The sequence below is a fragment of the Desmodus rotundus genome, chromosome 9 (genome assembly GCF_022682495.2).
Source record: "Desmodus rotundus isolate HL8 chromosome 9, HLdesRot8A.1, whole genome shotgun sequence".
In the NCBI taxonomy this organism is placed as follows: Eukaryota; Metazoa; Chordata; class Mammalia; order Chiroptera; family Phyllostomidae; genus Desmodus; species Desmodus rotundus.
In genome coordinates, this window is record NC_071395.1 from 53,609,625 (window position 1) to 53,623,582 (window position 13,958).

Consider the following 13,958-nt stretch of genomic DNA (forward strand, 5'->3'; position numbering starts at 1 on the left):
GGAGTGGAATGAGTGTATCTCGTAGTCATTTCTTTCCTCCTATTTCTAGTGTCTCTTAATTGGCTTTATCATTACCCTAATGTTGATCCAAATGTGAGACTCAGTCTCGTTCCTTGGGTTTTCATCTCCAAAGTAAGCATAAATACAAAATTGTTGCTCATTGCTGAACTTTTATTAAAGATTTTCAGTTTAGATTGGGAGGTCATACCACAAACAATTTGAAGTGGCATTGTCTACAAGTTCTTGACCCTTTCCGTGATATTGCTTTTCACTGGCCTTCATCCCCCGTGTTGCCCACAGTGAGGGGTCAGACCCTCTGGGGGGATCTATGGGAAGTGATCTCCATTCTGTCCCAGATCTAGCTTCATCTAGCTGGAGGGTCTGCCAGCAGTCACCTCATTGAACAGTCTGTCCCCGACAAAAAATGTGTCTTTATTTTATAGGTTATTTTCTTACTACAAGAGACCACATTCATAGGATGACAAATATTTCTATTTGCACTCGCAACCAGTTTTATAACCTAAACTCCATCCACAAATGTAGAGAGCCCAAGAGCCCAGGTTAAAAAAGTTCTTGCTTTGTGGGACCTGACTCATAAGGCTTGTTCCACGAGATCAGGTCCAAAAGCAATGGGTATCACAGGCTCCGGTATAGATTTGAAATGATGATTTAACTGAAGGTCTAACTTCATTCAGGTTTAAAATAAACCTAGTTCTCATGGTTATGAAATGACCTAGTTGTTGGGCTATCGTGCTGACACATGGAATTCAATATATTCATATCATGTAGGTTAAGACAAGTGGAAAATTAACACAGGGTTATCGTTATAATGCTGTACTAAATGTTTTAATAACCAGTTACATTCTCTATTAATATTATATGAGTAACCTCTCCTTTAACGTTCTTTTTTTTTACTTTCTAACTTTTTTTAAATTAATTAATTTATTTTTATTCAGTTACAATTGTCTGCATTTTCTCCCCTTCCCTCCACCCCACTCCAGCCAGTCCCACCTCCCTCCCCACCTCCACCCTCCCCCTTGATTTTGTCCTTGTGTCCTTTATAGTAGCTCCTATAGACCCTTCTCCCCACTATCCCCTCCCCACTCCCCTGTGGCTATTGTTACAATGTTCTTAATTTCAATGTCTCTGGTTATATTTTGTTTGCTTTTTTCTTTTGTTGATTATGTTCCAGTTAAAGGTGAGATCATATGGTATTTGTCCTTCACCGCCTGGCTTATTTCACTTAGCATAATGCTCTCCTTTAATGTTCTTAACTCAGTGTTCTTAGTTCATCATTCATTCTTTCTTTCAACCTAGCTGCTATGGAATATAAAATTGAGATGACACCTAGTTCTTTGTTTCAATGTCTTCATAATACAAAGTTGCTTAAACTCTGTCTTTTTCTTTCCTGGCATCAAGTATCTGTCAACTAGTCATTTACCAAAGCAGGGGAATAGAGGTGAGAAGGTTATGAGCTACAACTGTTTCTTCCTGCTTTGAGCAAGCCACGAAAAGAGTTCTTAGACAACAGAGTAGTTCCAAAAATCAAACATGGAAAACAAACACGGCAGCTAACAATTGGTTTTTGAAAGCCAGTGTCAGCTTCTAATCTGCCACAAACTAAGTATCTGGAAGTAGAGAGTTGAGTAAAGAGCATTCATTTCACTGTGTGCTACTATTAGTCAATTCACATTCTCAGTTCAATTTGTAATCTCAGAACTTTACTACATTATTTAGTTTAATACATTCTGAGTCTGGTGCCTATAAGGTTTATGATAGTTCAAGGGGAATTAGATGTTTTCAGCGAGTTTCCTTGTTAGCCATGGCAATTCACCTGGTATTCTGAGTGATTCACCCCACATAAAGTTTCAATACAACGGCTTAGTTTGAGGCTGCACTTTTTGTTTATGTCCCTCACACATTAAAATTACTTTTTTAATGTAAAACAATGTAGTAATGGTGAAGATCCTTCTGTAACTTGACTTTGTGGAAAATTATTTCTTTCTTGACCAGATTTATAAAACCCTGGACATTCGTGTTATATTGGTTGGCCTTGAGATGTGGACAAATGGAGATAAAATAAAAGTAGATTCCAACATAGACACCACTTTATTGCGTTTTTCATTTTGGCAACAAAGGGTCCTTAAAAAAAGGATGAATTTTGATCATGCTTTGTTACTCAGGTATGTAACTGCTCTATTTTCTTGCATACCTTTGGAAAAATATTAAAAAACAAAACAAATGCAATTTTTAAAGGCAATTGACTCTTTTGGACAGTGCACAGGAAGAAAATGTTTTGTCCAGCTGCATAGAAAGTTTCTACATGAACTTTTAATGACCTAACTTTATAATAGTGATGAATACTAGGAAGGAAAAAATCTGATATATTTATAGTGCTGGGCAGTGTTGAAAATGTCATTAGATACGTAAACCACTTTTAGAATTTATTTACTTTACTTCTCCTCTTTCAACACTAACATCCTTCAGCGCTCCTTACCGTACTATCCCAGTTCTCCCCCCAAAATGGACGCTTCAGGGAAAGCACCTTGTTCTCTGGACATTTCCCTTCAGCAGCGAGTGCCCATCTGGTGCTCAAAGTGAAAGAAAACTAATGTGATGAATTAAAACTGCCACTGCTCAAATATTCCTAAGAAAAAGCCTGAATGTATTTAGAATACTTAATCATTAACTTTTAAAAATAGGGGCCATTTTAAAAATCAGTTTTAGTTTTCAAAATATCTATTTTTCAAAATACTCAGCCTATAGGGAAATAATGAATAATGGGTAGCTGAACTGACTTCAACCTTGTGTTGCACATAGTCCTGTGAAAGGAACGCTAAATTATGGAAGAACTGCTTTGGAGCAGTGGAGACTTTTAGGTTCTCCCCTGATGCCCTTAAAGCTGCTATAAAAGATGGATACCCACTTTACCTACCCCATCTACCTGTATGTAACACCAGTGTTTCTCTAGGTTTGCAAACACAGCCTGCAAATGTGCTTTAACCATTACCTTAATGCTAACTTTCAGTCTGAACTCAGAACCACGAAGCTTCCAAAGCCTGGAATCAGATATCAGGTCCAGCCTTTCCTCAGAATGATGAGTGTGAACCAGTCCTCCCAAGTACTACCATGTCTGATTTTCATACCTGGGCTGGTCCACAGCACATATTTCCAGGGCAAACATGCACCTAGCTTGGGCTTGGTTACTCATGAACTAGTATCATCCAAAATTATAAGGGGTAAAGTAAAATATTGCTATAACCTTCCTAGTGGGCTAGTTTAGCTCTTATGCCCATTCCTTGGACATGTGTTTTAAAATACTTAATAAATTAATCTAAAAATATCTAAATGCATATAAATGAAAAACCTTTTGCTTCTAGGGATGACTCTTACTCTTACCAGTAACTGCTCTTACCAATAGCATGTCTACAAACATGCTATTGGTAAGGATGGGTGGAGGGTGCTCTAAATGTCTAACTGGGCATTATATTTGGGCATTCTTAGGTGTTGAGCTCCTTACATACCTTCCCAGGTATATTCACATAGATCCAGAAGTGACGAGGCATGATGTATGGCATTGTCATGGTCTGACTTTTGGTTTCAAGTGGCAACGAGTAAAACCAGAATCTGGACGGTGCTTTCTTGGGTGCTTCATCTCCCTAGGTGCTGTTCCCCCAAGGTCTCCAGAGCCTAGACAGACCAACCTCCTCCAAGATGTATAGGCAGATACTGAGACCTCAATGTGGGTGCAGGCACATTTCAGTTATAAAGAAAGAAATGGAGCACATCTTTTCCAACAAAAAATTTAAAGACTGAAGGGGGGCATCTAGCCTGACCACCTTTCTTGTATTTATGTCCTCTCTGTTACACTCCGGGCATGGCTCTCCAGCCCACGAGAGCTCTCTTTAACGTGTTCCAGCTCTAAATGTTCTTGAAAGCATACCAGATTTGGGTCCCTTTCATATACACATCAACATCTGAATTTTAGGTAATCTAGAGGTAGTCCTGTTTCCACATGACAACTGCTTTAAAGGGTTGATTATAGCTATCAAATTCTCTGAGTCTTTATGGTTGATTAAACATTTGTAAAGTTTTTCAACCACAGCTAATTAATCATGGTGTTGGTCCATTCACTATGTTGCATTTTCACCCCTGAACATTTTCAGTTTAATTTTTTGTTCTTTTAAGTGACTTTATCCAAAACTGAGTGTAGGGTAAACTAAAATCAAGTAAAGTGAAACTCTATTTGGGGTTTTTTTTAGAAGGTATTTTTTTATGATTTCAACTTCACGTTACATTGACTTTCCGAATGCCACAGGATTAAAATGAGCTTAATGTCAACTGAGGCCATCCTCACTGCCAGGAAAAAGAAAAGGCACTTCCATGTGCAAGGCACTAGCATTGCAGGAGTCACTGCAGTTCAATCTATGTGTTAATTAAACTGCCAGCTCAGCCTCAGGAGTGTGTTTTCATCTTGTGTGTAGTGGGAAGTGGCTCTACACCCACGCACAAGGAGCTGCCTATCCCAGGGGTATGTGCCTGCCTGTTTATTCCTCCAGTGTTGTTAAGGTGAGCTGTGTTTTATTTATGTTATATTGCATTATAAAAAGTTTGGATTAAATTTTGGTAATTTGCTGCGTCCTATTAAAGGAGACTGCACACACATCCCTTCATATGTTCCCTCCAAGATACGTCACGATCATGCTGTCATACTTCCTTTATTAAATGAAGAGAAAATGTTTTTAAAAAAGTCACAGATGAATAGTAACGGTAAGCCAGTGTCCAGAGTTTAAGAGAACATCATACGCAGACTAACACACAAAGATTAGGAAAGCTCTTTTGCATATTAGATACAGTTGTCTACAAGGACATGTAAAGTCCGTTGAACTTGGCCAGTTTACCAAGTGAGGATAATTGTTGTTATGCTGAAAAGAAATTGCACAAATCATTTGAAATATCATACCCAGGCTGAGTTGGAATTCATTTTCCAAAAGCCTAAGACCCTCACACTGCCTACTCCCCTTGTTTCTCTGACCCTTTCACAAGGCACTAGGCTTCTAGTAAACACTGTCCAAGTAGCCATATCTAAGAAATTCTTGAAAACCTCAAGATTGGATTGTTTTTCCTTTAATATCTCTGCCTAGTGGTTGCTATGCTCAGCCCAATCTTGTCAAGGCTTTGAAAGTAAGCTAGTACTTATTAAAAGGACTTAATGGCCTTATATGATTCTTTGTATGATTATGTCTTTTGCCTACAGAATTTTAATAACATAAATTTTGCATAAAGAGTGAATCTAATCTAATAGAGGCTCTCACTACTCTAATTATGGTATTATAGCCCAGCTAGGACACATTATAAACTTCAAATGAGCAAGATGAAATGACCAAATTAGGGGTATTTTACGGTAACCCAATACCCCACTCCTTTGGAAATTAGCATTTTTCATTAATGTAAAGATCAAAACATGAAATAAAGATACAAATAGGTAACAATCAACTCTGCTTTGGATTTTGCAGCACTGACTTGCTGGAATTTTTTTATAGCAAAAACTCCCTTCTCATGATTGCATAAAAATTGTGTGCAATTTGAGACTATACATTGAAAACATGAACCATGCATATTTTTATTTTCACCCCTTTGGATATCTAGTATATAGAAAACAAACAATAATGTTTATTTTATTGTGTAAAACACTAGTTAATAATTTTAGCTATTGGTAAGAATGTGTCCCTGTAACTCCAACAATGACCATTATTGTGCTACAAAAAAGAATTTCAAAATGGTGGAGTTAGAGACACTCAAAGCAGCATGTGTCCAACCTCATTATGTAATTAAAGAAACTGTGGGGCTGAAGAGGGAGGCAACCAAGCCCATGGCCTGTCAAGTAAGTATTAGCTAACCAGAAGCTAGAACACAGGTCTCAACCAGTAGTCCAAAGCTCTGTGCTCTGCAGTGTGCTCTCTTGTGGAAATGTCTAATGCACACCTCTTCTTGGCTTCAGGACCTTTTACCCGACCTTAATGTAGTTGCAAGCAGAATGGCACATCAGCTAGGCCACAGCCTTGGGATGCAGCATGACGATTACCCATGTACCTGTACTTTGGGAAAATGTGTGATGGACAGAGGTGGAAGGTAAGGCTCAAACAATATAGAGAATACATTTAACTAGTTTGGGAGTGACTTTTGCTTAAAACTCCATGTTGTAGGGCATATTGTGATTCTATGGAGTTCTTCCTAATAGACTCTAGAAGGTCCATGACAAAAGCAGACATGGATAGCTGGTTCCTTTTGGCAGCTAAATCTTATCCCCGGGTAGTGTCTCTCCTAGTGATATGATGAAAGGAATTCTAAAACTCCATCCCAGCATATTGCAAGAGTACATGGCATTCAATTAATAATTATACCAAAGTGCTTAGAAGAGGGATACACTCCACATGCCTTGATTATCACCTTTACTGTAAGCTATAATTTCCTCCTTTAAATCTTTCCTCAGACATCATTGTCAGCAAAGCCTTCCCAGCCACCCGATCCCATTTTCCAATCCTGTCCCCTCACACACATATCCTAACATTTTCCACACCCTCTCCCTTTGCTTCCCACCCCCCCATTTTTAGTACTAACCACTATCTAATAGAGTTTTTGTTTTACATATTTACTTATTAGTTTACTCCTCCATTAGAATGCAAGCTTCACAGGGTTTTATTTTCCTGTTCTGTTCACTGGAAGAGAACCACTGGTCAGAAAAGCCTCAGACACAGGCTTTATGGAGTATCTGTGGGTTACTCCATAGATACAGAATGAGAGAATGTCCAGCCTCCTTCCAGCTCAGAATTACCTGCAGTTAGGTCCTAAACCTAGTAGATCTTTGAACTTTTTCATAGTGGGTACACGCAGTACATTGTATACAGTAAGAAAAATGCTTGTTGATGGTGGTCGATGCTTCTATATTTTGATTAAATGAAGTTAAGTAGCTACAACATCCAAGCACAGGTACAGAGGAAGAGTTCAATAACAGATACCTACTTTTGTATTATTATCTACATAATTAGTCATTTATTGTCATGGTCCCACCATCCCTATCTAACAATCAAATGCATTCAGGACTCTAAAAGTCCATTTGTATTTGATCATTGTGTCAGTAAAAATGGGAAGGGAGTCAAAACAAAAGGAAGATGAGAGGTGAATTTCAGTATTATTTTTTAATTTTAAAGTTCTTTTTAGAGCTATGGTGTATTCCTGGGATGCGTAAGATATTATTAAATAAATAGTTTCTTTTGACGTACTTTTATGGAGAACTACTCCGTGCCAGGCATTGTGTTAGCTAGTGCTTTTTTTTAACTTGAACACGCGAGAGTCCCGGTGTTGAGCAGCTTGTAATCATACACGGGTGATGAACAACTATGTAGACTATTCAAGAAGAACAGGTAACAAGTGACATGGGAGCAGCAAGCACAGACAACCCATCTAAGCCGTGGCATCAGGAAGGGACTTCGGGAGGCACACAGTCACAGCATTTTCACCAAAATGGCAGGTGCTGGCTGTGTTTCAGTAGGGCATTTTCTGTAATAAAGAGCCTAGGTATTCTGCTATCACAGTAAGACAAGAGTAAGAAAAGTAAATGGACTTTTAGAGTGTATCATTTACATTTGTTCTTTCTAAATTATCTATAAAATGTTCACAGTTGTTCTACCAGTATGCATTGATATGATTCATCTTTACCTTTAACTCATCCCGTCTCCAGTGTTCCTGCACTAAAATTCAGTAAGTGCAGCAGAATTCAGTACGAGCAATTCCTGAAGGACTACAAGCCAACATGCATGTTTAATGTTCCACTTTCTGATAACTTAAGTGATTCTCCATATTGTGGAAACAAGAAGTTGGATGAGGGGGAAGAATGCGACTGTGGCCCCGCTCAGGTATTTGCTGATGCTGCTCTCTGTAAGTTACAATGTTTGTGCTCGGCTGGAAGCTAGGCAGGGGTGTAGCCGTTGATCAACCATGGTATTCCTTGTAAAGCATTTAAAAAATGTGCTTCCCCCCACCATTTGGAAACAAGCTGTTGCTGCAGCCTTATCAAAGCTTCTCACTGAGACATACATTGTATATAATGATTCTGCTGGAGGTCCACGCCATCCTGTTTGCCTGGTTTACATAGTAATTGGCTCTTCTTGTGAGAGGGGCCCATCTATATTACTGTCTGATTTCTCATGCACAGTAGGAGTTTGTTCTACAAACTTCTTTGCAGTCAGTCCAGCTGTACTCTGGAAGTTGTGAGGCTAGCTTATAGCCTGGTGGGATTGTTCACGTTATAAGAAAACTGTAATTGAGTAGGAACCTTCTAACCTTTCATATATTTATTGCAGTCTTGGTCTCTGGAACATTACAATAATCCCTTGAGGCAAATTTCGCTTTTCTCCAACAAGAAGTTATTTTTGTCGAGAAATTGTCTAGAGCAATTATAAAGCACAAACAAATCAGCTGGGGATGTTGGAGTGGGCTGAGACCCTTCCTTCTTACCGACTTGCAAGGTTAAGCTGACGCTGCAGGTCTAAGGACCACATTTTGAATGTCTGAGCTCCAGATGCAGAGCAATTCAAACAAGTCTCATAGGATGACAGTTACAAGATTCCATGATCAGAGTGGGAACAAGGATGTGTCCAGAGGTTATAACACATCAAGTCTTCTAACGTCTTTCATTAAATGTAAAGAGAATTTAGCTTTGGGGATTGATGGTATTATCCATGGGCCTTCTTTGGAGCAATTCTACAGTTTCATTCTAACACTTGAAGTACCATAATTCAGGAGTCCCCAACCCTTGGGCCATGGACCAGTACTGGTCCCTGGTCTGTTAGGAACTCGACCTTACAGCAGGAGGGGAGCAGTCGGCCAGGGAGCAAAGCTTCATTCCAACCCCCCATCATTAGCATTACCACTTGAACTCCATCCCGCCCCTTCCCCCCACCCCCAGCTGCGTGGAAAAATTGTCTTCCATGAAACGGGTGCCTGGTGCAAAAAGGGTTGGGGAGCGCCGTATGGTACATGACAGGATGCGCACAGTGTTGTTTGTGGTTTAAGTTTTGTTTGAGCAGATAAAACCTAAGTGTCCATCTTCCTGCTGTTATTTCATTATGTATTAAAAAACACAAAGATCAAGCTGAAATACTTGGCACCTGGGGGAAAATGTAAAATCAGATCTTTAGAAGTTCAGATCTCACATAGCACCTTTAGCACAGAGAAGCAGCAGGGTGCTCCCGGAGAAGAGAGGTCATCAGGTCAACAGGAGATCACACACTGCTCCTGGTATGCTGCCAAGAGCATTCGTCAGCTCCCGGTACCGAACAGCCACGTGGGAAGGAGACTAAGTGGAAGTCCCAAACAGCAATGGCAAGTGGGAGTCTTTATATAAGGTTGGGCAAAAGTAGGTTTACAGGTGCTCATATGGAAAATCATACAATAACTAGTACATAATAATACAAGAACGAACTCTGTGTTTTGCACACCCACAACTGTAAACATTTTTCCGCACCCTGTATAGAAGTGATAGCCAAGGGCCACACATTTGCATTTGACTCTGAAAGACAAGTGCTGCTGCCTTACACAGAGCACAGCTAACTCATCCCTCAAACGAGAGCCAAACTGCAGACTGATTTCTGATCTTTAATTTTTGGCTCTTGCCAGGAGTGCACTGATCCTTGCTGTGATGCAGACAAATGTTTGCTGAAGCCAGGGTTTACCTGTGCAGAAGGAGAATGCTGTGAAGCTTGTCAGGTAGGAACCTTGGCTAGTACCGGATTTCTCTGTTTTCAGTTTGTTAAGTGAACAGACAGCCAGAGAGTTGTCTGACCACTGAATGACCCTACACCTCTAATCCCAAACTGTGGCTAGGCTTGCTTGGACACAGACTCTTTGGAGATGCTCCGACTTCTAAATACTGGGCAGTACTGTGGTCTGGAAAATGGAGAAGTGGGTAAGCAGTGCTTGGTCTTTTGGGAATGGAATCACATGGCTATCATTACTCTTGCTCCATTGTAAATCATTACCAACCTATTCAACTTCAGTTTGGGGTAATCCCAATAGGAGTGAATGAACTAACAAAGGAAAGGATTATGCTGGAACTGGAGATATATTTCTAGGAAACATGACCAGAAACCCAAACGTCTCTGCTCAAGCGTTTATTGACACTTCTTCCACCCCACTAGATTGTGAAATCACAGAGGAATGGAAGCATGTCTTACTCATCTTGAGATCTTTCCAGAGTTCAGCACAATTCAATGGATATTGAATGGCTGAATGAGAGAATCCTTCCAGGCCACGCCCTCCAATGAGAGCCAGGGAGTTTTTCTACTTCGTAGGGGGAAACCTGATTTCTTGGGAATGGAGATTCCTCCTGATGGGCAGGGGCTCCCAGCCGTGTGTGTGCATGTGCGCACGTGGTAGTTGGGGGAGGGGAGAAGTGCTGGAGCGAGGGTTGAAGAAGACAGAACATTCATTCATTTCTCCAATTTATGTCCATTCCAACTCTGTCCAGTGCCATTCTAAGACCAAGTTTCATAAACACCATCTTAGCACTGCTTAAATTAATAAAATCCAAGGTATTCACAAATGATAATAATTCTCATGAACAGCAAAGGAAGGTGTGATTCAGCCCTAGAACTTTTTCAGATAAATTAAATGGGTCAACCTTCCCCCTACTTACAAACCTTACCTACCTAAATGTGTCCAAGATTCAATCACTTTGTTTTCCTTCAACAGATGAAAAAAGCAGGGTCCATCTGCAGACCAGCAAAAGATGAATGTGATTTTCCTGAAGTGTGTACTGGCCACTCTTCTGGGTGTCCCAGGGACCAATTCCAAGTAAATGGCTTCCCTTGCAAGAATGCGAAAGGCTACTGCTTCATGGGGAAATGTCCCACCCGGGATGGCCAGTGCTCTGAATTGTTCGATCATGGTGAGACTACATCGGTGGATGGCTGCTAGTGCTAATAGCCATTATCTCTCTTTGATTATCCTATGCTGGGGGCAAAATGGGAAATGATGCTATTTGGGAATTTGTTTCCAGATATTACCTAGCATCTCTTCTCATATTACATTTCATATTAATGATTATTACCTCTAGTAATAATTCACTATCTCAGTATGTGGATTATGGTATGTTTATTACTTTTTATAGCCATACTAAAATAGCCTCCTGAGGGAATAGAACAGTTTTTAATTATTTATTTATCCCATTTTGCTTCACCACTACATAATACTGATATTTCAATGACATCAGAAAAATACTTTATAATGAGCAGTATAATATAATGAACAATGCTTTTGTTGTTTCACTGCTATTGTACCATCTTGCTTCCAGAGGCCAAAGACAGTCCTGATGTCTGCTACCTGATGAATAAAAAGGGAAACAGATTTGGATACTGCAAAAGCAAGGGTGGCAGATTAATCCCCTGTGAGGAAAAGTAAGTGCTCTCTCAGAATGTGCTGCAAAATCAGAGCAGCTGTTGTTCTGACTGTTGCATGGAGGAGGCTGGGACAGGGGAGCGGGAAGGGGCAGAGCGCGTGTCCGTGACGGTGTCTACTGGCACTTGTGCACCCACCGCATGATCAGCTGAAGGCTGTGGGCTGGGAGGAGGAAAGCCGCAAAAGCTTCAGTTGTTTTCTCCGTTAGGAAGGGAGGGGAAAAGCTTCAAAAAAAGAGAAAGGAGCACACAGGAAGAGGGGGAAACAAGTAGAATAGGGAAACGAGGAAGAGAGAAGGAAAAGAGTGTAGCCATAGAAAGAAAGGTAGAAGTTGAAATTGGAAGGAAATAGAAGAATTGGAAGTCAGACCTGATTTTTAAAAGCACGAGCTGAGCCATCCTGGTCCATTTGTTGCTCACACCTGGCAAGACCTTTCGTGGGTCACGAAACAGGCTTGGACTGCAAACAACTGCAAAAGTCTACGGTCAAGTTCACCTTTGCTCCTAAATACACTAGATGAAAATAGCCAGTCCTTTAACTTCCTTTATTTCCAATTACTTCATAATCTTTAAAATGGGAGTTGTAATAACAAAGTTTATTATGAGAATCAACAGATATGCTCTATGCAAGAGAGATTAAGAAATGTTACAATCCTGACTAAAGTTATGCTAATTCAAATTACTAATGAAAATATTCTTCTGTAAATTTCAGTGACTGTTGATGTGTGAGGACCACAGGGATATCAGAAACAACAATCATTTTATATCTTTACCTGTTCATTTCAGTTCCCAGGGTCAGGACTTGGCTGGACAGCAGTTTACCCTGCCCCTCTTGGCCCTCTGCAGCCGGCTGGCCAATCTGGGTCTAGAAAAGAGTGGCCAGGCCACTTCCGCGCAAACCTAGTCTCTAAAGTTCCATTTCTGGTCCCAAGTCTGAGACTATTGTCCCTTTTCTCCAGAGATGTCAAGTGTGGAAAGATATACTGCACTGGCGGGCAGCACTCATCTATCCTTGGGGAAGAAAAGATCTACCACCTTCAGGCTCCAAGGCAGAATATCACCACTGATTGCAAAACCTTTTTTTTATATCACAATTCTAAAGATTTGGGCCTGGTTGCTCCTGGAACAAAATGTGCAGATGGAATGGTAAGATGAAAGCTCTTTCTTTTATTTAAACTTCTTGGTTCAGCCACTTTAAAACACCTTTGAATCCTATAATTGGTTCCAGAGGGCCTATATATGAGAAAGCAGGGAAAAAAAAATAAGGTATCTTTTTTATTGAGCAGAGTAGCAATAACATCACAAATATTCATTTTGACATATCTTTATTATACAAATGATATGTAAATGTTATAAATGTGCTTAATTAGTATCTTATGGTCGAAATCTAATGAAAGTATAGATGCATTTTTTTAATTAATTAGACAATGAAGTAGCCATACATTTTTCACTTATTTTATTCATTCAGCCATATCCACCAAGCACACTCTATACGGTGCCGGGGTCTGGGCAGGACCCAAGGATGCAGAGATGAGCCCACTGGAGAATTTCATAGATTAAGTGAAATATGTCATTACAACCCAGCACAAGTGCTTTCATAGTGGTGTGACCAGTGTGCACTTGAGTCCAAAAGGCTGACTTCACTCACAGAACGCGGAATGGCATCTTAGACTGTCCTAAACGAGTGGCATTCCAGCTTTCACTGATGAAAAATTTTCAACACGCAGAAAATGAAAAAAGACTTCTTATGAAGAAATACCTACCTGGTGTTACAAAGTGTATGGCATAGTCAGATAACTGACCGTTTCAGTGTGACTGGAGCTTTGTGTGAACTGAAAAAAAAATGAAATTGAACTGGTAGAATGAGGTTGTATTGGAAAGGGTTTATTATTCTAAGATGAAATTTTAGAATGCATACTAAAAACAATAGCCAGCTCATCAAGGTTTATAAATACAGGAATATATGGAAAACATATAAATTTTATTTAAAACTTAACTATTTTGAAATTGAATAGTTTTTTTTTTCTGTGATATGGCTTTCCCTCCTTATGACATTCACAAACATTACAGCATCTTTCATATAATGTAATAGAGAAATGATTTGGAAAGCAAAAACTCAGAATATAAAAAAAAGATTAGAATTTAAGAACTTAATGAAGATCAATATTTCAAGTCCAAATATTTAATTATACAGTATCCCATTAAAAGAACTAAATAAATATGAAAATGGTAAGAGATCTCTATTTGTGAAAGTTATATGTACCAAACACAATCTAGAAAGTTCAGGGATTTTCAAAAAGTTACAGTGTGACACAGCAGGTTAAAAAAAATACCAAACAATTTTTTATTCACTTCAAGTAAGGAACGTCATCCAGTGGTACAAAGTAGAAGTATCACATTTGCTTCACCAACCCCACTAAGTGGCAGGGGTTGGACAGAGAGGGGTGGATAGGGGAGCAGTTGTTAAGGACACACCTTGATCTTACAAGTACATCGTAACCA

At 39.6% G+C, this 13,958-nt stretch overlaps 1 protein-coding gene across 1 annotated transcript in view; it reads left to right on the forward strand.

The window, feature by feature from the left end:
* The window catches only part of ADAM7 (ADAM metallopeptidase domain 7), a 44,659-nt gene that overhangs the window by 18,529 nt on the left and 12,172 nt on the right, over positions 1 to 13,958 (forward strand). Inside the window, exons 9-16 of the mRNA XM_024560664.3 lie at positions 2,014 to 2,183; positions 4,485 to 4,569; positions 6,002 to 6,132; positions 7,742 to 7,916; positions 9,679 to 9,768; positions 10,753 to 10,948; positions 11,354 to 11,456; positions 12,416 to 12,602. Of these exons, the coding sequence (XP_024416432.3) occupies positions 2,014 to 2,183; positions 4,485 to 4,569; positions 6,002 to 6,132; positions 7,742 to 7,916; positions 9,679 to 9,768; positions 10,753 to 10,948; positions 11,354 to 11,456; positions 12,416 to 12,602 (1,137 nt within the window). The remainder of the gene's footprint in view (positions 1 to 2,013; positions 2,184 to 4,484; positions 4,570 to 6,001; positions 6,133 to 7,741; positions 7,917 to 9,678; positions 9,769 to 10,752; positions 10,949 to 11,353; positions 11,457 to 12,415; positions 12,603 to 13,958) is intronic.